General features: G+C 43.5%; 4 protein-coding genes across 14 annotated transcripts; 1 reads left to right on the top strand and 3 right to left on the bottom strand.

Moving 5' to 3' along the window:
- Positions 1-2,713: 2,713 nt before the first annotated feature.
- On the bottom strand, positions 2,714-8,416 carry LOC103987354 (uncharacterized). 2 transcript variants are annotated; one of them, XM_009405637.3, is made up of 7 exons: positions 8,242-8,416; positions 7,957-8,051; positions 6,480-6,580; positions 4,590-4,659; positions 3,806-3,833; positions 3,663-3,723; positions 2,714-3,086 (listed from the first exon to the last, which is right to left on the bottom strand). In XM_009405637.3, exons 1-7 carry the CDS (start codon positions 8,252-8,254, stop codon positions 2,975-2,977), a joined length of 480 nt encoding a protein of 159 aa, XP_009403912.1. In that variant the 5' UTR covers positions 8,255-8,416; the 3' UTR covers positions 2,714-2,974. The 2 variants fall into 2 exon arrangements, with proteins under 2 accessions (XP_009403912.1, XP_065009917.1); XM_065153845.1 differs by lacking the exon at positions 8,242-8,416 and having other exon boundaries at positions 7,957-8,235.
- A 5,107-nt stretch (positions 8,417-13,523) lies between these two features.
- Positions 13,524-17,272, top strand: LOC103987353 (transcription factor bHLH63-like). Of its 9 annotated transcripts, none has more exons than XR_010497081.1 (9): positions 13,524-14,116; positions 14,355-14,573; positions 14,662-14,796; positions 14,901-14,972; positions 15,145-15,372; positions 15,459-15,558; positions 15,812-16,500; positions 16,613-16,734; positions 16,925-17,272. XR_010497081.1 is itself a non-coding variant. In XM_009405634.3 (7 exons), exons 1-6 carry the CDS (start codon positions 13,760-13,762, stop codon positions 15,546-15,548), a joined length of 1,101 nt encoding a protein of 366 aa, XP_009403909.2. In that variant the 5' UTR covers positions 13,524-13,759; the 3' UTR covers positions 15,549-15,558; positions 15,812-17,272. The 9 variants fall into 9 exon arrangements, 2 of the variants coding, with proteins under 2 accessions (XP_009403909.2, XP_009403911.2); XR_010497080.1 differs by having other exon boundaries at positions 15,812-16,523; XR_010497077.1 differs by having other exon boundaries at positions 15,812-16,016; positions 16,136-17,272.
- Positions 17,273-17,671: 399 nt separating this feature from the next.
- LOC135639912 (uncharacterized) lies at positions 17,672-19,308 on the bottom strand. The gene is made up of 5 exons (XM_065153917.1): positions 18,715-19,308; positions 18,509-18,588; positions 18,198-18,316; positions 17,993-18,069; positions 17,672-17,811 (listed from the first exon to the last, which is right to left on the bottom strand). Exons 1-5 carry the CDS (start codon positions 19,106-19,108, stop codon positions 17,786-17,788), a joined length of 696 nt encoding a protein of 231 aa, XP_065009989.1. The 5' UTR covers positions 19,109-19,308; the 3' UTR covers positions 17,672-17,785.
- A 1,541-nt stretch (positions 19,309-20,849) lies between these two features.
- Positions 20,850-24,547, bottom strand: LOC135640102 (tubby-like F-box protein 5). 2 transcript variants are annotated; one of them, XM_065154239.1, is made up of 5 exons: positions 23,472-24,547; positions 22,569-23,258; positions 22,349-22,436; positions 21,920-22,052; positions 20,850-21,834 (listed from the first exon to the last, which is right to left on the bottom strand). In XM_065154239.1, exons 2-5 carry the CDS (start codon positions 22,947-22,949, stop codon positions 21,165-21,167), a joined length of 1,272 nt encoding a protein of 423 aa, XP_065010311.1. In that variant the 5' UTR covers positions 22,950-23,258; positions 23,472-24,547; the 3' UTR covers positions 20,850-21,164. The 2 variants fall into 2 exon arrangements, with proteins under 2 accessions (XP_065010311.1, XP_065010310.1); XM_065154238.1 differs by having other exon boundaries at positions 22,569-23,243.
- Between the last annotated feature and the right edge of the window lie 1,109 nt (positions 24,548-25,656).

Below are 25,656 nucleotides of genomic sequence, written 5' to 3'. Positions count from 1 at the left end.
TACTAGAGAAATAACAGAGGGTGCAAAGCTAAGAAGTTGTTAAAAAAGAAATAGGTGTTGTGAGTACATATCTTATCCCATCGAGAGTCTATCTTATTAGAAAAAATATATTTAATTTAATTTAAGGTGATTGCACCAAGCTTCAAGACTTTTCATAATATTTTTTATAAAATTTAATTTAGGAGAGGATGTTAAAATATAAATTAAACTTTATGATTATATATAATTTTATTATTTGATAGGATTATAATTTAGGAGTCTTAGTTAAGATAAGAGTCTTATTACAGATGAAGTCAAAGTTTTAAGTTTATCCATCCATAAATAAGAAGCTTATATAATACTTTAGGCATATAATTTGGGAGGAGAGATGAATTAGAGTAAAGGCATAGAGATTTAGGTAGGGATTATAAGTTTTAATGTCCAATAAGAGTTTTTAAAATTTCAAAGATTCTCTATTCTCCTCTATACACATCATCTTTCTAAGAGATTTTCTAATATAGTATCATAACTTTTTTAACATTATGAATAATTTTGAAAAGACATCAAATACGAAACCGACCTCCCTATGTAACTTAGGCTCTTTAGCTACTTACCCACCCACGTTAGATAAGGCTCTCTCTAAGTTTGTCGACCCTTTGTTACATTTTATTGATCTATCCACACTAGGTAGGAAAGAATTCCTCAACCTGCTGATCTGCCTGTATATTTCGATTACAAAACAAAACCTCTTATCTCTCCATATCAATTGTAAACTTTTCTTGCTTGAATTGTTATAGGATTCCCTAATCTACCATTAACTCTGGTCTACCCACATCGAGTAAAAGGGGCATTGCCTAAATTGTTTGAGGAAATCTCTCTACTCTGTTGAGGAAAATCCTCTAACCTGCTGAGGAAAATTCTCCCTTCTAACCTGTATAAAAAGAAGGAGGATATATCCTTCTCTTCCTTCATCGCCAGTCTTGTTTTTCTTTGCCGGCCTTGCTCTCTCTCCTATTTGCTGTCTACAGCAGACACTCTCAATAGCGGTGAATGGCGAACAGCGGTGTCTTCCTCGCTTCCCGACTAGCAGCGGTCGCAACTGCTGCATCTTCCTCTACTACAGCAACTTTCGCTGTCGCTTCCCTCTACACAACGGTGCCTCCTCAACGGTGGTGTCTTCCTCCTCAATAGCGACGAACGACGAACGACAGTGTCTTCCTCGCTCAGTCTTCCTTGCTTAATGCTGCGTCTTCCTCCTTCGCTATTGCAGTCGCTTCTTGGCCAACAGCAGCCGCAACCGCTGCATCTTCCTTCCTCAAACAGTTAGGGAAATCTCATCTACTCTGTTGAGGGAAATCCTCTAACCTGTTGAGGAAAATTCTCCTTTCTAACCTGTATAAAAAGAAGGGGGATATGTTAATAACAATCAACTTATTCTACAACTTGTTTATCTATTTATTTTCTAACAATTAGGTGATAGAGTAGCCAACATAAAAAAGCATTGACTGATCTACTCTAAAGTAGCTGAGATGCCCACATCAGCTGCTAAAGAGGATAACAATTGATTCCTTGCTACAACAATTTCAAAGAGCCCATATTAAATGGTGTAAACCTGTCCCACTCGATCTGTAGTAGATATGCTTGTCTTCGCTTAATCTGCAAGACCTTTAACTCCTGTCCACTCACATTGGGTTGTTCACTTGAGGGTTCACGGTAGAAAACACCAAGGCACTCATATCAAGTGATAGAGGAGATTCTGTAGTTTCACTTTGCATGTTGCTGAGATGCTTGCATCAAGCTACCTGCTAACCTACCCACTTTAGGTAGGATGGCCTTCATGACTTGATAACATACCCACACTAAGCAAAGAAGGCTTAAAGGTTGTTAACCTATCATGAAGTTCTCATCAACATAGTGATTTATCTACTTCGAGTAAGAGGTCCTTAAAGAATGTCTATATGCCTTAGATACTTTCCTTCGTAAAAAAAATATAATGGATGTTTGTGTCCATAAGATACATTAGACTTATATTTACAAGAATATGTTGACACTTTTGATGCTACGATGCATTTAGATGTTTATATTCATGAGGGACATATCGAACATTTGAGATTCAAATCCTTCTGTCACCAGCCTCGGTGGCGACATCCTTGACGGCTGCTGCGAGTTCATGCCATGCAGCGACGACTCGCTCGACTGCGCCGCTTGCGGTTGCCATCGGAGCGACAACGACTTGGGACTCTTCGCTGTGCCACCTTCAGAATGGCAGCACCCGTGGAAGAATCCCTCGCTTGCTCCGTCCGCCTCTAACTCCTCACTATCACAACCGGAAGCCATCCCGCTCGTCCGGAATTCTGCTGCAGACCGGGAACAGCATTGGTGCAAGTGTGGGAGCGGCGACGGAGTCGTCGAGTGAGGAGCTGATGGCCGGGCCGCCCCCGCCGCAACATCAGCAGCATCAGTTCATCGTGTCGAGGAAGAGGATCAGGACTAAATTCACGGCTGAGCAGCGGGAGGGGATGCTGGCCTTCGCGGAGCAGGACGGCGCGGCGGTGGAGCAATTCTGCTGCGAGGTTGGCGTCCGCAGGCAAGATGAGCATCAAACCATCCATTTTGAATCTAGGAAGCTTGGTCGAGTTGGATGAATAACCTACTGGAGATCGGTAGATGATGCATCAAAGCATATGCACAAATAACAGGATGACATGGTTTCTCTGGTTGGTGATCGAATGAGTGAGTCAATAGAAACTTCTGTGCAGCATCAGAATACAACATATTTCTCAAGTTAGTACACAGAAGAGAATTTATAGTCCACTCGTCTAGATTCTATCAGGTCCAGCATCAAGATATGAAACATCAGTGAGAATAAGTGGAATGGCAGATGGACCAAAGAGTAGTCCGAGTCTGGACATCAGCTGTGGAGGATTTCAGCAAAGCCTTAGTCAACATAGCCCATAAATTACCAAACATAAAGAGTAAACTAGTGCTACAACAATCATCTCAAACTCATATCAAGATCTTCTTCATCATCCAATTCCTGTTCACTTGAAGGTCTGAGCCTTTTGCCTTCTCTTGAAGCAATTCTTCCTCCCTTCTTTGGCTTTCCTCTGGAAAAAAATGGAATACAAGATATCCATTAGTCACATGAACCGTGGAATAAGAATGTTAGCCAAGACTAATTGAGAAAGAGTACATCATGCTAAGGATAAGAAAATTCATTCAGAATAAAATCTAGAAATTGTAATAGCATATGATTACGTCAAACATAATGGGAAAATTTTCACAACAATGTCTGCAGTGCACTACTTGGAAAAATATACGACTTGACCATAAGTTGCATAAAATTATCAGCCAGAGGCAGTTCTAGATTGAACAAATCTCTTGACTGCATGAAGGCTATCCAGTTGTATCTGGTAATACAGAAAATGGCTATAGTACTATAAGCTTTGTAGATGGCAAAGTTAAATAGAGACCCCCTATTCAAATGACATTCCAACATTGGAAAAAGAGCACCTCAAAACTATTTGAAAAATCAAACATGGGGTTTCAAGATCTCATCAAATCTTTTCTGAATCTGTCCAATTATAATACAACAGAAAGGAACAAGTTATGCTGCCCTCGAACTGCCTCTGACACGTCCTTGCCATATCTATAGGTGCATCAGTAGTAGTTAGTGTACTTACTGTCCATTTGCAGGAGTACCTCCACCTTTTGATCGACCTGGACCATATTCAGACCTTCCATCTATAAATAGACAAAAAAACAACTGCTCAATTGTAGCTTGTTTGCTAGAAAGTAATTTGGATATTGTCTGATGAAAACTCACCATCTCGGCCAGCTACATGTTCTTCAACCTAAAACACAAGCACAAGGTCAAAGGTTAGATTTGCTTATCTCTGCATAACATTGAAGGTGGTCATCCTTACTATTCAAGGCATGCCCTTTTAGGGAGAAGGTGATCATCCTTTTACCCAATAGACATTTAAGAAGTTGCAGGAAACAATTCATGCATGCTGAATATGCACATGGGATGACAAATTTGTTTGCGTCAATGTTGCACGATGTGCATGTATGATATAACTCGTACTTCATGTGCCACATACGTTGGCAATTACTGCTCATGTTCGAGGTGGTTTCCCTGTGGGTAATCATGGGACCCATGCAAGCTCAATTTTATCTTTAGACATGCCAAGTTAGTAGTCCCACATAGCCACCAAAGCATTATTGACCAAATATCACATGTTTGGCCATAATGTAATATTCTAATGAAGCAGTCCGCCAATCATATTCCACATGTGGATTAAACCCCAAATGTGTTTAAGAGATGGAAGGATAGAGTGAAACACGACCACAGGAGGACAGATTTGAACCACAAGACCACAGGTTTTCTATATTTTAACTCAGATAAAACTTCATAAAAATGTTGTGATAAGAGTTAAAACATATCTAACTTCATATATATATAAGAATAGTGGGCAGAATTTTCAGATAAAATAAATCAGATATAACTTATAGAAAATCTAGTGCTATCATTTTCTGATTCTAATTAAAGTTTACTTTGAGCTGCATAAAATTGACAGTCGAACCAGGGCTATTTCAGAAGTACATACCGCTGGGGAGGTAATCGATGACAAGGAGAATAACCTGTCTTCAGGCTGAAACTTTCTGGAACGTTTCATGCTGAAAACATAATTTCAAATAATATTATTGTTAGAATAAGTGGACATCATATAAAAGGTTATGCATTGAAGTTTGTGGTATGTATGCTCTTGTAAATGCTAGGAATTCTGAAAAAAAATGGTGTCCCATAACATGCAGATGGATGCTCAAGCAACATAAGTAAATAAAAACAGAATTTGCAGATGTTAGACAGTGACCTCAGAAGGATTCAATAAAGCAACAGCCTAAACTTCTGCTGCATAGTCAAATTTTACAAGGCCATCATTTTTCTCATGATCAAACAAATTCAAAATATGTAGCTTCTCGTATGCCTTATTTCAATATAAACATTAAGGAAAAGAAGGTCCAAGGCCCAAACATTAGGAGCACAACCCCAATGTCAGAATTTAAGACACAATTTTCTTGGTGCACACAAATTTGTTTGATCTTATACAAATGAAAAAATTATAAACCTCGACTTGCTTTTCCTTATCTACATGAGAATGTTATCCCTGCCTATTATTTAAGAATGCATTAGAATGCCATATGAACCAAGTGAGGAAGCTCATTTAGAACATACAATTGCCAATGTAATTTTTATTTCTATTTCCCTGCAAAGAAGGCATCATTACTGTCCTAAACACCACAATGCATCAGAATGATATATTACAACTGAGAAACACTTAATGCAATATTTCAGCTATAACTATCATTCAGGGTTTCAAATTTTAGATTGATCTGATGATTTAAAAGAAGGAAATATCTGAATCTGGTATACCCAATAATTTCTAGCTATATTCAAGAAGTTTGTCACCAGCAAGGTCTGTAAAACACTACTGGTAACTGTACCAGACTAAATGCAGGCCAGCACGTACCAATCAGTACGGACGTTAAAAAAAATAAAAATCCCTGTACCATCGTACACCTGCCTGTCAGACCTGGTTGGGACCATGATGTAATACAAAGATATGCCAGATAAACCTCAATGCTTAAAACACAGGCCCAAACATACCAATGATTTTGAACTTACAATAAACAATTTCAGATACACAATCACACAAATATAGGCATGTGTAGAAAATAGTAGTGCTCCTCTCCATTGCAAGAGGAAAAAGTTAGAACTCCATGTGTGATATACATGGTATTTGAAGGATTAAATTACAAAAGATAGCAAGTTTGGATAAAACAGTTAGTTAAATAAAATAGTAACAAAAACCAAAATCACATAAATTGAATCCTACTTTAGCATCTAATTCACAGCTATACATACTTGCAGTTTTTCTCCCTGTTATGTAATGGCATGTCCAACTAGTTGGCAATCCTAGAAGTAGGGCAGATTAGAAAACTTTTTCATAAGGCATACGACTGATTGTACAGGTACATCAACAGAAAAGGAATGTTCTAACCAAAAGAACTTCATGACATCCCTAGGAATTAATTATGAATTTTCCATGAGATACCTGGCGCATATTCCACGAGAACAAGTGAACATGATCATTCGATGAATTAAGATATTTTCTATGGAATATTACTATGTGTGTTAGGCCAAATTTTAGGATCACTTTTTTCTTCTCCATTGTGATTTCTCGATTATTATATGATGAATTCTTAACCTTCCATATGCAGAAGCATATATACTATGAATAACAAATCATATGCCAATGAATGTGAATGATGTGGAAGGGAAGGGACATTAAATGAATGGAATTACAATAAAGATGGAATATAATGAAATAGAGCCACTTCGAAGGTTCCCCATGAAATGAGTCTCCGACTGGAACAACCACAAAGAAGTCCCAAGAGTTACAAAGGAAGGGAAAAGCATTTTGCAATAAACTTACTTAGAAGTGCCCTTTGATGATGATAAAAAACCTTCAAAACCTTTCAGCACGCTTCCATTCTGGTTTGAGTCTTGTAGGTATGTAGTTTCTAGGTCATAGACCTAACAGAGTACAGCAGAAAATGTGATGATGCAATTAATAATTGATATTCAACCAAAAAACCATGAATACCCATTGCAACTAATGGGACGAAGTACATGTTTGCCCAAAACGAAAAAACAAAACAAAACATAGGTAATGGTGAAATTTCCTCCCAGTTATTAATTTCCAGAACATATGATCAGATCGTGGACATATTTCCAGATCATGACATCAAGAAAAAAACTATTTAGTCAGATAAAAAAAAGTTGCACAAAGGTAAATGAACTCACTTCTAACTTAATACAGTAAAAAATCAAGACTTATCAATTCTTATATCAAGAAAATAATCTTCATGCGAAATATCTTCACATCCCAACCAAGGTTTTAGTGATAACATATGCATTTAATAAAGTTTAATGGAAGTTTTCAGACTACTAGTGCATGATCCCTTGCAACCCTCCAGCTTCTTAGACAATTAAAAGAGCTTCTTCACACTTTCCAAAACACATGGAAGATATTATGCAAATAGGTTGGGTTTGCCATACATATAGGCAGTAGTTGCTTTATGACACACTACATAAGTAAAGACGATCAAGCCTAAAAGTGGTTGTCAAAGTTTCCAGATCAAGAAAACTAAGTCAGTAATTTTTTTGTTTTTGTTTTTGTACTATCACTATTGGCTCTCTCTTTAGAACCAGAATGCTGGCATAATACATTTTTCACTTGAAGAAATATCACAAATTGACAAAATCAATTGAGCATATTCAAACTTTAAAATGTCACCCCTGCTTATGTTGGAAGCTTATTTACCATAAAGAACATTCCTCGTTCTGTGTTATAGAAGAAAGTTACACAAATAGCCATTCCTTAAATAATTTGGACAGCATATCTACTGCCATTATCAATCTGCGGATCATTGCTCTTGGATATGATTCTATGAAGCCCAATTTCCTTTTTAATTTTTATATGCAAAATGCTCTCAGCCCAACCACTTCTTTTGAGAAAATAGAAGTTCAAACAGGGGATGAAAGGGGTACGATAAGAGAGAATAAGAGGCACGAGTAATTCAGTTGCCGCTAAGATTCTTAGCAACACTTGAATCATAGAATGGGAAACGAAATAAAGCATGAAACCCTCGTTCTCGAGGAGACACATAAAAGGAATATAGAACGCCCAGTTCTTCCCAACAAATTTGACGAAACACAAGGAACCAAACACAATCCAAATCAGATACCACTGAAGCCTAAAATGTAATACTGCTAATTAGGGCAAAGATCAAAGCTTTTTCGCCAAAAAACCCACAAAGAACCTTTTTTTTTTTATTGAGATCATAGGTCGGGAATCTAAAAGAAATCCGGGGAAGAGAAAAGAAGAGAAGCCAAGAACGAGGACCTACTTGTCTTTCGATAACCCGTAGCTCGTCCTGGAGCTTATCCCTCTTGCTTACGAGCGCTGCAAGCATGGCCGAGGGATTCGAGGCCGCCCTTTGCCCTGATAAACCCATTTTCCAAATCCGCGTCAGAATAGATCAAGATCAGGAGGGAAGCGACTTCAAAATGACGAGATTAAACGAGTGGTTTGAAATCCGAGAAGAATTGGCGATCTTTGGGGAGGGAGGACGAGAACAAGAGAATCGACTAGGGTTCCTCTTCTACTACATAATTCGTAGCACTAATGTTACCCTCTGACTCCATCCTCCCGCGTGATTTCCAATCTTTCCACAAATCGGACGATACGTTTCTCGACTCGCTTTGCTTTTTAGCGCCGGTGTTGGTGCCGGAGCCGTGGCTGCGGAGATCTTTTTGATCCCAGTTTTGCCCTTAAAATTCGTGACCGCTTGATCGCCCTCCATGGTTAAGTGTATCCATCTGCAAAAGAATACAAAGATACAAAAGGAAAATTAATGTTCTAATTTCTAGAAACTATCACATCAATTTATAATTCGTAAAAATATATTTCAATTATTTTCTTAAATAATGTCACGTCAATTACCTGCCCAATCATCATCATCGTAGGAGATATAGGGACCGTGTTCTCTGTACCCTTGTTTTCTAGAGCAAGAAGAAGAATATACTGCTTTGGTGGATTCTTGAAATCCGTAAGTGTTGCATACATTAATTGCATCTCATGACACCACAATTGATCGTTCATGAGAAATCATTGAATGGCCACTAAAATCGTGATTTCGTATGTTGATCTTAGTTATGTTTGATTGTGGATCGGGCTCATTCCCAGCTAAATCTATCACAGATTGTCAAAAGCTGACATGAAATGGAATCTACCGGACGGTGTTAGCTGAACCCAAACGTCGTTGGCTCTCTTCAGTAGGCATCTTGCCAAACCCATGCAACTCACTGTCATCCTTACCATGCAACGATTCCGGCTCGAGTCGAATCGTTGACCGAAGTCAACTTCTCCCCGGCCCCGCTCCTGCGTTCGCACAGCGCACCGCCGCTGCCCGTGTGCCTTCACCCGCGTCGCTTCAGGAAAGAATAAGAGAGGAGAAGTTTGGAAGGAGAAGCAGGGAGGAAGACGTGAGAAAGATCTCCTACTGCTCCAGCCCAAACCCGACCAAGAACTGCCCGACGTTGAAGCTTCTTCTCTGGGGAGTCCTCCACCGGCATGCCACTGTGCTCGCGGCAGCAACTGCAGAGAACAAGAAGTTGACCGTTGACTGTGATCGACTCTAGTCAATATTAAGGAGAATCCCTCGAGGATTTCCCAACTGAGAGATTTCCTCGTATAGTTAGAGAAATCTTATCTGCTATCAATTAGATCGTTTGTGTTTGCTTTATATTTTCTTGTCTAATCATTTTGTTGATTCGATCTATATCTCATGATTCCGTAACCTAATAATCCTTCCAACATGGCTCAAACTTAGTGTATAAAAAGCTATTGATATGGACAAACGAATTATGAAGAACAACAATGGCTTCGCATGATGGTGGAGTCTAGTGAGTGGCAGTTTCCTGGGCTTACGACTATCCATATCAATTCCATTGCATCTCCACCTTGAGTCGGGTTCTGAAACATCCAGGTGTTTGTGCATTACGTCCATTAGTTGCATGAGAGTGACACCTCACGGTTCATGTTTACATGCATATCAGAATATGATCTTTCAGAACAATCGATTTGGTTTCCGCAAGATCGGGATAAGGCATTGGGAGTAAGAGCCATATGTTCTCAGTTGGATAATTCTTTGTTCTTGGATCGTAAGAGAAGCTGCTTGTAAGTCTGGTTCCTTTACCTAAGCTTCTTTTTGGGATTGGTATTCTGGTTCGAGCTATGCCATTTGAAGCTGGTCTTTGAAGCCACAGCGAAGTCTCAGATCAATGGAAGAATATAATCCATGGGAATGAGGTTCTGACAAGGCGAGGGTGGATGGAAGTTGGTTCAGTGGTGAGTTACATGATGGCCTCCATGGCCACAAAAATTGGAGACAAGACCACGTGGAAGTGGGTGGCAGAGACCCTCCCGACAATCTCACATCTCTCCACTGCCCATTTGGTCTACTCTACTGCTTCACATTCAAACTTATTTGATCTCTATCCATTGAAGATATCCTCATCTACTTGGTTATTCAACTTACCTGAAGCTGGACGGATGTTAACAAAGTGAGTCAGAAAGCAAAACGATGTCTCTTTGGATACATTGGAGCTAGCGAAATTATCAAGAAGTGACACGGATCATGGCTTCATCTTCTTGCTCCAAGCTCTTTTGTTACATCCATTGTCACTAGACATTGTGCGACACTTCCTCCACTATATTTCTCTGTCTATTCTCTGTTCAACACACATGTAATGCCTTCATGTGAAATGGTGCCAATAATACACCACTCCACAACAACATCATGTGGCATGGATCCTCGATTGGTCCACCTCCTTCGGGCAAAGACAAGTAGAAGGGGTAGGAGAGCCCACCAAACATGCAGTGCCACACACCAAGCGATCGAGCTGATAGGATTGGATCGTCTGAATGAAAGAAGAGGGAGGAGGGTGCGGTCGACGGAGGATGGATGAAGCTAAAAAGCATTTTGTGCCAAGATGAACAACCTCCATGGCGGGGTTGTCCCTGACCTGGTCGGTACCTGAGTTCTCAACAGATGGGACACAGGAACTCTTACGATCCACAGGAAGCCATGGACCAACTCGACTCAACCCTCCTAGTTAGTCCCGACCTGGAGTTTTCTTGTTGTCTTATGTGGAGGTTGCAAATGCTTTCAGGCATTCCCAGCTTAATGTCAGGATGTAAAGATTATTCCTGTCAGGTGCCCGTGCCCTCCGATGGCAGCCCCGGTTCTGAGCATCTCATGCAGCTGCTTTAGTCTAACGCAAGCCAACTAGAAAAGAGCGGTGAAGCGACCAGTAGTCCGATCGAGACAGCCTTGTGAGTGACGAGTCACCTCTTTATGCAGGGAGATGATCTCCCTTTCAGTAATTTATCTTGAAGAAGAAAAGACAAGGAGATGTTCCAAATTCTTTGCCAAGACAATGCCATGTACTCAGATCGCAGACTCAGAGCGAGCATCGGCAAGAACAGAGACTCTGTTCAGACTGTCGCTAGCTCCAGTGTTCTCGTGAAACCAATTGGCATTCATTCACTGTTACACTATAGTGCCTTGCTCGATGCATCCCAAGAGAAAGATCGCTTAAACGTGACGTTGACTTGCTCGTAAAATTGACTTTTGTCAGCCCTTCCCCCCCGTCCTACGGAGCACTCAGAAGAAGCAAGACATTGAAGCCAACATTTATCGGCACAAAGGAGAGAGAAAAGCCTCGGAAATAAAGAAAAAAAATCCAAGCCACGCATTGCTTGAAACCATAAATGTTCCTTCCCCAAGCATTTATACATCTGTTTAAATTCCCCTGTATCCACCGCTACACCTCGTCTCCATCTCCTTCCACAACGTCCCCACCTACCATTTATTTCACTACTAAACCCTTCACTACAGAGATAGGACCGTCCAAGTGATAGAGGGAGCCCCACACAAGCGGAAGGACGCGCGTTCTTTTAGTGGTGCTATATGGCCAGACTCTCTCCACCTTATCCTGTCATGTAGCGGTGCTTTCTGCATGAGCAATAGATCTCTTTCTTAGATGTTTCAGGTTTTTATTTGCGTAGATTCCACTTGGGAAGGAAGCAGGTTTGGAAACGTGAGATAAATGATATTTACATGAGTCTACTAATACTTGGGACAGAAATATGACCCCAAAACCAACAAAGAGACGTGACTGTTCTTTTTTCACCATTTTAATGAATCCATGGGGAGAAAGCAAAGGAGTAAATTGCTTATGTTCGTATAGAAATTTACTTTTAGTCGAGCAATCAATTCGTTGCATGTCCGACCATTCTATCTGCAATGGAGAAGATAGCTATGTCTTGTGCCAAGTTTACCAAAGTCACCGCTGGAGCATATATATATATATTATTTCTCGTGAAAACATCACTTTAAATGGAATTAATTGGTATGCTGGTCTGAAACAGTGTCATTTTCCTTTGCACCACAACCTACTTCTCTCGTTATCACGAGATGGCAACTGATGAACGCTATGTATGTTATGATCGAAAGGGATGTGCCTATACGCGAGCAGAAATTGATGAATCATGCTGAAGTGCACAGCTAAAAATTCTCAGACCAGACATTGGCAACTAAGCTACGTATGGAGGATGCTGCTTTACGCATCGTGCCACATGCAGGAGCATGGCGTTCACCGTCAGCTTTCTCCCATCTATCCTTGACCCTCCAACTAAAGCTAGAGACGGACGACAAAGACTATGCTATATTTTTTCTTCTGGAGATGCTTTGCTAAAAAGAAAAAAGTTAGACTGGGAGTGTTCAATGAATACGTCTCATTCCCTTGCACAAGATTAGAACAATGAAGAACCAGGAGAGGTCGCTAGAGCAAGCTATGCATGCGTGAGAGAGAGAAAGAGAGAGAGTGAGAGAGAGAGAGAGGTGGATTTTAGTAAATTAAGATAAAACTTGGTCGAAACAAGAACCCTGAGATGCCAAAGGTGTCAATGATTGTGTCATTCCTCGTCACGAGATTGAAGCAGCTGAGAACAGGGGAGATGTCGAGGGAGAAGTGATTCCTACAAATCATTCTTTGTTTAGCTGTTCTATTGAGTCAGGAGAAAAGGAGAGGTGGATATGCCATTTATGGGCCAGAGAATAGCGGGACATTTATGGTTGGAAATTAGCGACAAGAAGAGGAGCGGACGGGGAGTGTAGGGACGACGAGAGCTGCAAGTCGTTGCCGCATCTCCTGCGGGGTTTTATTTCACTGCCACAATTCCAAACTCTCTATCTCTCTATCTCTCTCTCTCTCTCTCTCTCTCTCTCACCTCTCGAGTCCACCAATGGCTATATTTCCCTTGGTGGTGAACTCACGTGAGAGCCGACAAGTCTCGAGTGCATGTCAAATCCTGCGCCCCGACGGATATCACCTAAGCTAACCATTTACCACACACATTTTTATGCAAAGGCTAGATTTCCTAGTATCACATCGTCCGTGATAGTATCTTGCGAGCTTTATGGCAAAACCTTATTCCGTGAGACTTTAATGCCAATGAGGGGAGGCCCTGAATGTTGGGTTTCCATCCCATCTTGAAATCAACAATTCAACAAGCAAGAGAGCCCCTTCATGATTAGCCTAATCCAGCCTCAATGTGTCATACTCATCCGAACTAAACAGCATCAGCATCGGCCAACTACCCCCTCACCATGATGCTGCCTCTGCTTGGGATGGGTGTCCCGCCGGTGTTGCATGGAAATCAGGGCTTTTCACATCGCGTTTCGGCGTCGAAGCCGGCATCGGCGGGCCGGCGTGGAAGAACGGTTGGATCTGGACGTGCCACGGCGGCCGCGGCCATGTGGATGCCCTTTCTTCGTCCCCAGCATATCTCGCCTCTCTCTCTCTCTCTCTCTCTCTCTCTCTATCCGGCTTGGATTTCTGAGACACAGCCACGCCGTCGGTCACGTCAGGGTGGACCCACCGGTCGAAGCGAGGCTCACTGGCAACAACTGGCCTCCTCCCATTTGGATCATTTCTGATTTCACCTCCGTCTACTCCTTCCCTCCCCTCTCCGTGATCATTTGATCCACTCCCTCAGTCCATTTGTTGTATATATATAAAGGTCCTCAGAAGGCTATAGGGCGAGAGCTGTCTGAAAGCGTTCGAAGAGAGCCTTCAAAGATCATGCAGGGCCTACGAGCTCCTCCTGATGATCTCTCAGTTCTGGAGAGGCAAGGGGCGTGCCTGCTGAATTGGCAGCAGCAGGGCCGAGAGCAGTCAAATTATAATCCTCGCGGCGGCGGCTACTGCAGGCAGATGCAGACTTCCTTCCAGGCGCTTCCCAGTGGCTGCGGCGGGGAGAAGAACGCGAACCACGGCGACGTTCATGGATCAATCGACTGTTTCAGTAACGGATGGCCTGATCTTGCTAATATTCGTTATCCCGTTCATGGTGCTGCTAATGTTGAGGAAACAAGTATTACTAACGTAAGCAGCAACAGCTCAAGGAAGAGGAAGGCAGATAAATCTCCCAGATCAAAGGTAAACGACATACTCCTAGTTTCTATATTTACTTCTCAGCATGCCCTAAATTCAAGAATTATCTGAGCTCTGGTGTCGGTCATAAAGAACAGCTTTTCCGACACCGAGTGCTAAAGATGTGCTTTCTCTATGCGTATCGTGAGGTCCTGGTTGGGAAAAGGACCATGAAATTTGATCATCATTATGTTCTATCGATGTCTATCATCAACTCAAGGCTGACATAATTCTTTCATTCTAGCAAAAGGAGAATGGTGGAGGTGGCAAAGGTGACAGCAGCTGTAAGATAATTAAAGAAGAGACGGGAGGAGGGGCAACCTCAGAGACGGGGCAACCCAACAAGAAGGAAGCAGCATCTGGAGATGCCTCGAAGAAGAATGACAAACCTCCGAAGACCGACTGCATTCATGTCAGAGCTCGCCGGGGTCAGGCCACTGACAGTCATAGCTTGGCCGAAAGAGTATGCTGTGATCTGCCTCGCCATATTCCCAAATCCTATGTAGATTTTTTCGTTGGTCTCCTAATAATCTTCTCCTCTGGTGGTGCAGGTGAGAAGGGAGAGGATCAGCCAGAGGATGAAGTACCTCCAGGATTTGGTGCCCGGATGTAGTAAGATAACGGGAAAAGCTGGTATGCTAGATGAGATCATTAACTATGTCCAGTCTCTCCAAAGACAAGTCGAGGTACTTGAGAATTACCACCACATGTCTTCTCCTTAAAAGACCGACAATTCTGAGCTCTGTTTTGACAGACACTCTTTTTTTTTTTGGTACATGGCTTTCGACAGTTCCTGTCGATGAAACTTGCTACCGCGAGCCCATTGATGGACATCAACATCGACAACATCTTCGGTAGAGAGGTAAAGTCTTGGATTATCTGATCCATCATTTGATCCTTGAGAGTTAGCAGAGCGATTCAGTACAATAAAGAAAGCCTATTCAGACATGATTCCCTTAAGACTGCTGCTGAAGCCTAAAAGCTTGCATCTCTACTGGTCTCCGGAAGTTTTCATGTTGGTGTTGTTCTGACAGCTCCCGATGCTGGTGCAGATAAATCCGTCTTGCAAATCAAGTAGCACTGCGATGATCGGCATGTCGTCGGAGCTGCTGGACCAATCCTACCTTCGATTCGACTCCTTACAACATCCTCATCCTTGCTCCGGGCTCGACACGTTCATGGATTCTTCGGATTTAGTGCTTCGGCAGAACGTCAATCCACCAGTAGCAGTGCCTGATGCATCCTTTGGTTCATCTTTTGATGTAATACTTCGGTTAAACATGTTCAGAGCATTCCACTAGTGAGTCCTGTGCATCTTTGATAATATATTCACGGGGGGCCATTTCAGGTCAATGGGTGTTCTGTTTGGAGTACAAACCTGCAAAGCTTGTTTGGCGTGGATTTCCAGCAAGGAAGAGGGGCAGCCCTCCCCTTCTAATCATCAGAAGGTAAAGGCTCTCATCTTGTACCAAGAACATTATGATGCATCGGATGACAACAAGAGAAGTGCTTCTGATCAGCGAAGAAATCCTGGATTCATACAGATACTCCGCTTTCGATGTTTGACTGGGGAGGGGGAAGGAAAAATCTTGTTGCAAATTGCTAGATTATTTTGGCATTCTATTCCTTTTTCCCTTCGGAGTTAAGAATAGTTACTTGTGGGTGATCATTCAAGCTAATCGACATCGAAAATTCTTGCAGGAAGCGTCTTACCTAACAATCACAAGATGGAGATGTGATGGTTAATCCTCGTCCTTGGAGTCTGAGGCCTAGAGATTGCTCGCCGTAAATATTTGTTGTAATTGTATTCATTCATGCTGCAGCAATGCGAACCAACGTGCATGATATCGACCATGTTCCTGTTACCTTCCAATAGGACTCCAATTGGTTCTGCATTTCGTCAGTGGTACTCACCATAATCACATAGTCTCCGTTAATAATCATCACCTAAAGCCCTGCTTTCCAATATCATACAGCTTCTGCCTTTTGGTTGCTAGCTACTAACATTTACCTGATGTTAGGCAGGCAGTGTACTCAGGCTCAGCTCCTTGCAGACTATATATACCCATGGATAACATATGCCCAGTGGAACTTCAATCATGCTTTTGATTATAAGGGAAACAACACCTGTTTCGATCTACTATTTGTGAATCAGCAACAAAGGATAAAGCCTCAAAAATGACATGGCAGGATTGTTTCCGTAAACGTCAAGCAAAAGTGTCTGAGGACATAATAATCACGGTCATGCCTTCTCTTGTTAGTCAAGCAAGATCTCCGTTTGTGCTGGCTTAAAGATGGTGTCGGACAATGCAAGATTGGTCACACTGCAAATCCATCAAGAGAATGGATGGCAATCCAAAACTCGACTACAGTGTGTTAGACATTAAGTGGTACTGCTTCGGAGCAGTTAAAAGTAGCCCATCCTTTCACATTTCACATTCACAAAAGTTCCATTCGATGAGACATCCGAACTAATTAATCGCTATTGCATGTCCTGGATAGGTCCCCGGTCGGCACGCGCAGTAGCTTTCCATGCATATCCCCACCAGGCCACCACCTTCGCCGTGGAACTTTGTTTCTTCGGGTCACCATCCTTGCCTTGTGTTGCTGAAAAAGATGGAGAGGTGGGATCACTGCTCCCGAACTATTCATGCTAAGTAATATATTATATATATACACATATCCGTAGTATGTATGGGACTCGTCGCCACACACGGAGGAGAGGATGTCGGGGTCCTCTTTGTACTGTTTTGTGGACAGCGAGAGATGGATGCGACTCGCGGTTGGGTCCATGTTTAAATGGGGATTTCTCAGGTCACCTTCACCGGAGAGACTCGCAGTCCTCCTCCTTTCGGATGGTGGCCTGGAGCTTTCGGTTGAGGGATGAGGATTTGGCGAGGAGGAGGAAATAATGACGATGCGCCTTCCACGGAGAAGCAGCCGAGTTATTTAGCTGCGTTGGTTGGTATCTTCAAGATGAAGCATTCACATGATGCAGTTGGCTTTGGCCGAAGTAACTTTCAAGACCGTCCACCAACTTCAACTTTATCTTTGTGTGGAAGTCGGACGCTAATGGCCGTGAAAATGTAAAAGAAGACAGTTTATCGTTTTGATTTTACTCTCTAAAGAGAAAAAGGAAAGAAAAGAACGAGTTTGTCGATACATGTGAAGAATAATGTTTTCCATTTTCTCTCAGATGTTCTTCTTAATTATTTAGGTGCATCGAATCATCTCTCAGAATTATTGATAGCCATCTTCAGCAGAGTCGATGAATGGAAATCGTCCGTCTGAGCCTAACATATTAGGTTTTTCTGTTCTCATACAGAACATGTATGATCAACTTAGCTTGTTCGAGTCCCGTGGATTTACATGCGGCTGGTGGATATGGCGGTTTCATTGATCTTGCAAGAGTCGATGTTCTAAGAGAAGAAATCGATAATGTCGAATGCAAATGCATAGGTGATAATAGTGATCATGAACGACAAAGTTTCTTCCAGTGCTTCACTGTCGGGCAGAGACAGATTCGTGGGCATACGAAACGAATCAAGAACTACGAAAGAGTAGCACCGAGAAATTGCCATCATCGACGCACCGGGCTGATGCTGGTTCTGATATTAGCCAAATAATCAACGAAAGCAGGTACAACAAGGCAGCTTAATTCCCTGCGGCGCCCCATCAGATGACAGACCGATCGCCGGCTTCTGCGAAGCAAATAAGATGCGATTGATCGATTGTTGATCACAAGAGAAGTACATGCAATAGGGGATTCTCTTCACCGTTCTTTTTCTTTCCCTCTTTGATTTCGAGAGAGGGTCCATTCCTTGCATGCACACCGATGGTGTAATGGAACAAACAATTAGTGTAAAGGGCGTTGCTGCCGACCTTTCCCCGGAACGATGATGACCGGTGCTGCTTTACAATGACGGAAGCAGTACTCGCTGACGCTGCCCTGCAAAACACTGCAAACACACAAAGAGAAAAGCCCTGAATCGATGACGATCGATGTTTGCGCAAATCGAGTCATTCTGTCGTCTCATGGCTCGCGTTCGTGAGGGAGGAAGAAAAGAAAAAGGACGGGGTTTATTACCTTTGAATGCGGCCTCGCCCGCGGGTTCCCATCACCAAGGCTGCCGGCTTTAACCTCTCCGCCTCTCGACATATCATCTTCCCGGCCTCCCCTTCCACGATGCGACCCTGCGACCTCACCTGAACGCATTCCCGTGTTCTTTTACTTTGTTGCGAGACGTTACGGCGTATATAAATTGGTGTCATGTTTACGAGGGGAAAAGTGTATGGATCGGACTCATATTCTACTGCAACTTTAAGGCTGCTAAAGTGGTTTGGTTCAGCTAGCTACGATGGCCATGTCCTGCGCTAGATGGAAGGCAGCAGCATTACCATGGCAATATGGAAGGCCTCGACGGCCAGCTCGTCCATTCGCTGCTTACTGACCTCGTACAGCACCTCGTCCTGAACACCTATGGAGTTGTGATGTGTCACTCGGAACAGAGAGAAGCAGAAACAGAGACCGACTTGTTGTGTTCCACCTAGAGAAAAATAGATCAAAGTGGAGGACATGTCCGAGGAAGGATAGAAGAGCCTACTGTGGACGACGTGGACGAAGTGGAGGGTGTCGGCGAGGCGGCAGAGGTGGGCGAGGGCCCAGTGGAGGGCGTGCTGGCTGTTGGGGCCGTGGTCCACCGCCACCAGGATGTCCCGGCCGCGCCGTCGCTGCCTGCTCTCTCGCTCCAGCTCCACCGGCTCCTGCACCACCGGGATCAATGCCGGCAGCACCACGTCCCTCCAGCTGTACTCCTCCACCTCCTCATCCAGCGTCTCCATGCCGTCCTCGGTCACGTTCCTTCTTATTCTCCTCCTTCTTTTCCTTCTTATGGTGGTGATAATGATAATTATGATGACGATGATGAAACCGAAAAGAGTATTGCACCTCTTCTTCTTGCTTCTCCTTCTTCTTCTCCTGCTTTCTCTCTGCTTCATCCGCTACTCGCCTTCCTTATGCAATCTTTGTGTGTACTACTAATAATAGAAAGAATGACAAAATACGGAGAGGTCATCCGGAAAGAACAGGAGCACAACGCATGGATTCAGTTGGAAGGCACCAAGGCTTCGGTAGTCATGAATGTACACGAACACCGAGTGTTCCATCACCGGATGATCCTTCGGTTGGGATGAGGGACTGAGATGGCAGCCCCTTTGTCGTCCGGCTGCCAATGTCCGATCTCCACCGCCCAACCAGTGAGTTGACTCGGTTGAGTTTTGATACGACGTACCCCATCCTTCACATGCGCTAATTGCATATTGTTTCCTATTTAATTATATTTAGTATCATAATTTTTTATATTTTTAAAAAATTATACTAATATTTTTATAATTATAAAAATAGAAACATATAGTACCAGATTTTATCAACAAAAATATGAAATAAAATAATAATAATATTTTGATAGATTATGATGGACGATGTTAGTGATGGTGGACGATAATACTGTTGAGAGCCACGAGATAATTGTTGTGGATGAGGAGAGCGACTAAGAGAGACAATGATCATTCTGTACTTACGTTAAAATTATTATTTTTTATTAGTAAAATCGATATTATTAAAATATATAATTTTTCTTTAAATATAGGGATGAGATATGAAATAATTAACTGTAAAAGATAATATATAATTAATCCTCCAAACGTACCATTAATTTTGAATCAAACAGCGTCGCTGTTCGCCTCAAAATCTGGACATTTTAGCTAACGCGCAGCGAAATTTCTCGGCGATTCAACCGTAGCGCACGGCTTTTTATGAGCATCACAATGCGTGCTCCTTTACTTGCTTTGACCGCAATGATCGTTCGTGGCGCCGCCCGATAGATGCAAGTCCTACGTACAGTAAGAAACACTAGCCATGAGTTCTCTCTTCGTCCTTGGCAGCCATTTACCTCGGAGGAGTTCATTGATTTCTTGGTTAGAAAGGTTTTCGATCAATTTTCGTGGAGGTGTATATTTTGTTCGGAGTTGAGATTGAATCTTGTAGCATCTTATGCTCACTCTTCTCGATACAAGACAAGCCGTAAACAGGCGTCAATAAGAAGGTACGGAGCACGCAACATCTATACAAAAAGAAGATCTTGAAATCGACAAGTCGTAGCAACCAAGAAGGGGAAACATCGCGAGCCACAGCAACCTCCGTATACGTCGATGGAGGAGTCAGGGAATCATCACGTAAAGCTAAATTTGCAGAACCTAATTCCAGGCCAGTTGATCGAGAGATGGTCGCTAATTCCTTTCTAGCGAGCCAACTATGCCTCACAAATCCAAGGACTCGACAGAATCTATCCAACCCTTGAGGAGTCTTCTTTCACAAAACTCCAGCTCAAACACACACTTAGGTATAGCCTCGACGGGAATAAGAAGTCTGGCCTGATAGAAGATAAGATTTTCCTAACTATATGAGGAAATTTCTCATTCTGGGAACATGTTAATAGATTTAAAGCTAAAGCTATTTCATTTCTTCTATTATTTCTATCATGGCCAACTGAGATTGAGGAAATTTTCATTCTGGGAACATGTTAATAGATTTAAAGCTAAAGCTATTTCATTTCTTCTATTATTTCTATCATGGCCAACTGAGATTGCATCCACAAACTAAAGATACAGTTGCGTTGAACATACCGTGAAATGGTCATACTTGCACTTCGACCGTAACATTGAGAGCTTGAGATAATGATTATGTCTACATGAGACCCTCTTCAAACTAGACATTAGATGAATCAAGTTCGGCAGTCTGAATACATGACAATGTCGGAAAAGAGACACTTAATTCGAAGGTGGGCTGTAGATATGGACAGAGCATAAAAGCATATCTCAAGCAATTGCGACACCATAAACGTTTGACGACGGCAACCATCTCCCCTTGTGAGATCCCAAACTAGACAAACGGCAGTTGCAAACCGGACTTTCCCCAGGTGAAGAACACAGTCGAATGTTGAGGAAGGAAGTAGACATCCGGGAGAGAACAGGGGAAATGGTTGGGTACCTATCGTTATTCACATGCTGGCTTAGTGTCAAAGCTTGTCAAGCAAATCGCAAATGCCTGAAACGCAGAGAGGGGATAGCGATAATCCATGGTGAAGATGTCCTTTCCTATTTTCCCAAACTGGAGAATCACTTTTTCTTGTTCTGCCGGAGAAACGCCGTAGGAAGGATCCACAGCTGCCACGAGCTGGAAATTCTTGACGGAAGCCACTGTGACTCGTCCTCTAAAGTTCAAGCACCAGCACTGAAGCTGCTCATGCCATCTGGGGGCTTTGTTCTTCAGAACGAGTGGCTCCCCATTAGTCCGGACAGGTGCACTTGCTGGGGTGGAAGAGACATCTATCGCAGGTTGCTTGCCCTTTGCCACCGCTAAGCTGCAGCAGACTCGTTGGCTAATAATGGGGTGAAGGAAACTCGTGGGCGTTGGGACGCTCCCACCTTCCTGGATAGAGGAGATGGGAATCGAGCGCATCGTGCACTGGATTCTCCTCGGCCCTCGAGTTCGCAGGACGTTAAGTTCGTAAGAGATGGAAGCGATGCCATAATTGACGGCAGGCACTCTCGGCGAAACTTGCTTGGAGTGGATCCTTCGAGTGGAACGGTTGCTCGAAGACATTGCAGCGTCATGAGGAGGCTGGCTATCATAGACGGTGAACTTGGTTCCCAGAAAGTTTGACCTGGAGAAGATCCCAAAAAGGCAGTAAGGGAATCAGCAAGGAGTAGATGATGCGATTCGGAGTGAAAGCAGAGGAGATCACTTGCCTCACTTTTCCAATATAGCTACTGCTAGCTCGAGAGAAATCATCAGCGGTCAGCGAGATCACAAAGTCGGTGCTGGTCGCGCGTCTGATCTTGCGTGCTGCCAGCAAAAGCTTGTCATTCTGTCCCTGCAGTGCTGCAAGGATCAAAGATGGTGACCAACATTACCATGTGCAAGTTATGCATAGCGATCCAACTCTGCTACCCACACCCACTCCACCATGCTTGACTTGTTCTGGTTTGACGAAGTCGGCAATTTTACGCATGAATGAATCGTTCAAGAAACTGATGGAAGCAATTCCGGAGTAGTGATGACAAATCACAAGTAAATTTCGACAAATTGGGCGATGCAAGAACGAGATCACGAGAAGTATTCATTCACAACAGGATCGTTTCTGAAACAAAGAGCAAGGAACAGAGAAAATGGCTTACATGGGCTCAGACCGAGGAACAAGAGGAAGGTCGATGTCGCTCGCTCCCTTCGGATGAAGCATTGGATTGGAGTGTCTCGAGACCCAGGCTAATCTCAAACAAACGAGCCGAGATTTAAAACAAAGATTGAAACCATCGAAGTTTTCAAAAGGAAGAAAGCACAGGCTATGTGAGCCTGGAAGCTAAATGTAAGGTGGAGGAGATGGGAGAGGAAGGCAACCTGCTTGAGGGAGATGGGGAAGGTGATCCGGCCACATTGCTCGGGGGTCTTGACCACCTCCTTCGTGATGTCTCGCCACGAACGGCACACTGTGGCGCACGCCAGCACATGTTTCCTCGCCGGCCACAACACCTCGCTCTCCTCCACCCGCCGGATGACATCCAACAGCAGCTCCGGCGGAAGGTTCGCCCACCTCCCTTGCTGTTGCTCCGGCTCCAGTCGACCGGACCACTGATGCCGGGCATCTCCACGGCTGTGCCCGTACATCATCCCTTCGGTGGCGGGGGCTCCACCTCCTACGCCGCCGCCTCCTCTCCTGGGCGTGCTCCCCATGCCGTCCCGCATCTCCTTCAGCTCGCGGACGAGGCTCTTAAGCGGCATTTCGCCCGCCCCTTGTTCGTTAGACACGGATCCGAAAGTATGGGGGATTGCAGCAGGATCAGGAGAGACCGCCGGGCGAAGCTTGAATCAAAAGGGAGTTCTTGGCATTTGAACCGCATCAATCAAAGATGCACTCTTTGATATTAACTAGATCCGGAGAGAACGCGATCCAAGGAAAGCGCTTCTCTCTCTCCTCCTCCTCCTCCCTATGAATCAGGGAAGATTACAGATGTCTCCATTCAAGCCTTCCGCCTTCCCTCCGAAGCCGACAGCCAGCTTAGGTTTCTCAAGAATCTGAAGCGGATGAGACTATGTGATCAAGAAACAAGAAAAAGCATGGCAGACATCAGCGAAGAACAAGAAAGGGGTGGCCATCTTTTTCGCCCCATCCACATTTTCTCTCGCTTTCTTTTCCTCCTCCGACGGAGGCAGGAGGATGTAGATTTCTCGAGGATTCTCAAGAACCGAGGGAGAGTAGAGATATGGGCGACGAGGGTGATCGCAAAAGGCAAACCGACTTACCTTCCACTTTTGTTAGTTCATCGCTTTCGTCCGCCAAAGAAACATCGATCGATCGAATCAAATCGTTTTCTTTGTTCTTTCTTCCTTCCAAAAGAAAATTTCCTCCCTTTTGCTCGGCTCAGATGGAAACAAAACACCAATTGGCGGAGAACGAAGCCCTCAGAGAGGTTGCACCCACCAAGAACCTCTTGGATCCCAAAAAAAGACTCCAACCTTTACCCACCCAAAAGCTATATATACATATGTATATATATACTCCTTTCTCCTTCCTTGATTCTCTCTCTCTCTCTCTCTCTCTCAAAATCTGGAGTGGCTGCAAGTGTTGGTCGAAGGCTACTCCTTTCTCCTTCCTTGATTCTCTCTCTCTCTCTAAATCTGGAGTGGCTGCAAGTGTTGGCCGAAGGCAACATTATTTATTGTGCAGATTGAATTTTGAGAGGCTACAGAAACCCCCCCAAAAGAAATGCTGCCTTTTAAATTAGGAAAAAAATGAGAAAGAAAAAGACTTGAAATGCGTTTCAGAAAATGTGGACGAGAGAGAGAGAGAGAGAGAGTGGGAATCCAACATTGATGACTAGACGACGCAGGCTGGGCTTCGATTAGCACAAATCTATGAACGCTGCATGTGAGTCGGATCGCTCAGGGGCGCAGTTTCAAATCCAACCACCCATCTGACCATGTCGTTTCATCAGATCACGTCTGACTAGTTTTTGACTGAGAAATCATGGGTGCACAACCCCAAGCACCATTTGTCCTCACTCTCCTTGTTCATCATCACCCTTGCTCGCTCTTGGCGTCTTCTTGTTGTGTTCCGTTTGCTCCACCGTAGCCTTGAGAATTGCTGCAGACACGAGTACCCGTTGCCCCTAATCCCAAACGGAGATACAAAACTTAAATCGACCGTGGTGTAGATTCACAAGGGATTGATGAGGGCAAGTCAGATTTTGCGTCTTGAGATCATCTCCGAGTGGAGGTGTGAGAAAGGAGAGGTACCAAGTGGCGTGGCTCCTTCGAACCAAGACAAGTTCCCAAAGGCGGAACGCGAGCCTCTTAGTAGGTCCCCCCAGCTATCATGAGCCTTGGGCTAAGTTTACAGTGATGAGCAGTCGAGAGAGCGAGAGAGGTGTGTGCATATATAAAAACAGGAGAGGAGGCCCATGTGATGCTCATCCTGTGAGCGTTAGATGAACACGGAGGAGGAGACACATGTGGTTTTCAAATCGAAAAGCCTGGCATCGCAACTGGGATTCATGTGGCCCGGTCGGTCGGTCTCCTGCCTCGCCTGTCTCGATTGCTGCATGGATGTAATGAAATGGCATTCCACGGTTCAGATTTAGGCTTTGAAATTTAAAACTCTTATTTATTTATTTATTTACTTTTACTTAGAAAGAGGTGACTGACTGTGAGGAGAATAAATATTAAACTAGGATTGGATCAAGGAGCTGTCTCCTATGAGATCCGTCCTCATCCAGAGGGTCTGATGGCCTTCCGCACATGAGAGTAATAATTAGTGCTCCCCTCCCCCCCCTTTATTGAAAGTGTAAAGCACAAGAATTAGCTGTACGTCGATCCAGCGGTCGGTGGAGGCTTTGCTACCACTGCAAGAATTAGGCTTCTCGAGCACCCCCTATGATTCCTTGACCAAACACTTTTTAGCGAGTATACATACCTCTCTTGTGGCACCCAAAAATAACACTCACTAACGGCCGAGGTTGTAAGATAGCTGCTGTCAGCCCGTATGCTAACTACCGACCAAAAAAGGGGGAAAGAAGGGAGATTTATTAGAATTCTAAAGGACGAGGATCGTTTGATTCTTAAAAGAAAAAGGCAGTGATTTGGAAATTTTAATTGAGATTTCCACACTACTTATTCATCTTCCTCTTTTATTTACTTATTATGAAATTAAAGCAGAATCCATCCATCTTTTGGTCTCTTGTGCCTCGGGATGGGGTTATCCAAGCAACATCTCTTCATGGAGATTTGCTTGCCTTACGAATTCCGATTGCTATTCAGGAGATCTGCATGCCACCGAAGTTTGGATTTATTTCAGAATGTGAGATCCTCCTTCAGCAGAATATGTCTTTTAATGATACTTTGTTCTCGTCTATCTCAAGTCACTTTCGTAACCCAAAAAGGAAGGAAAGAACCATACTTGTGACTCACCTATTCCAAGACTAATGTTGGG

The sequence above is a fragment of the Musa acuminata genome, chromosome BXJ3-6 (assembly GCF_036884655.1).
Source record: "Musa acuminata AAA Group cultivar baxijiao chromosome BXJ3-6, Cavendish_Baxijiao_AAA, whole genome shotgun sequence".
Taxonomy (NCBI): Eukaryota; Viridiplantae; Streptophyta; class Magnoliopsida; order Zingiberales; family Musaceae; genus Musa; species Musa acuminata.
This window is presented reverse-complemented; position numbering and strand designations above follow the sequence as displayed.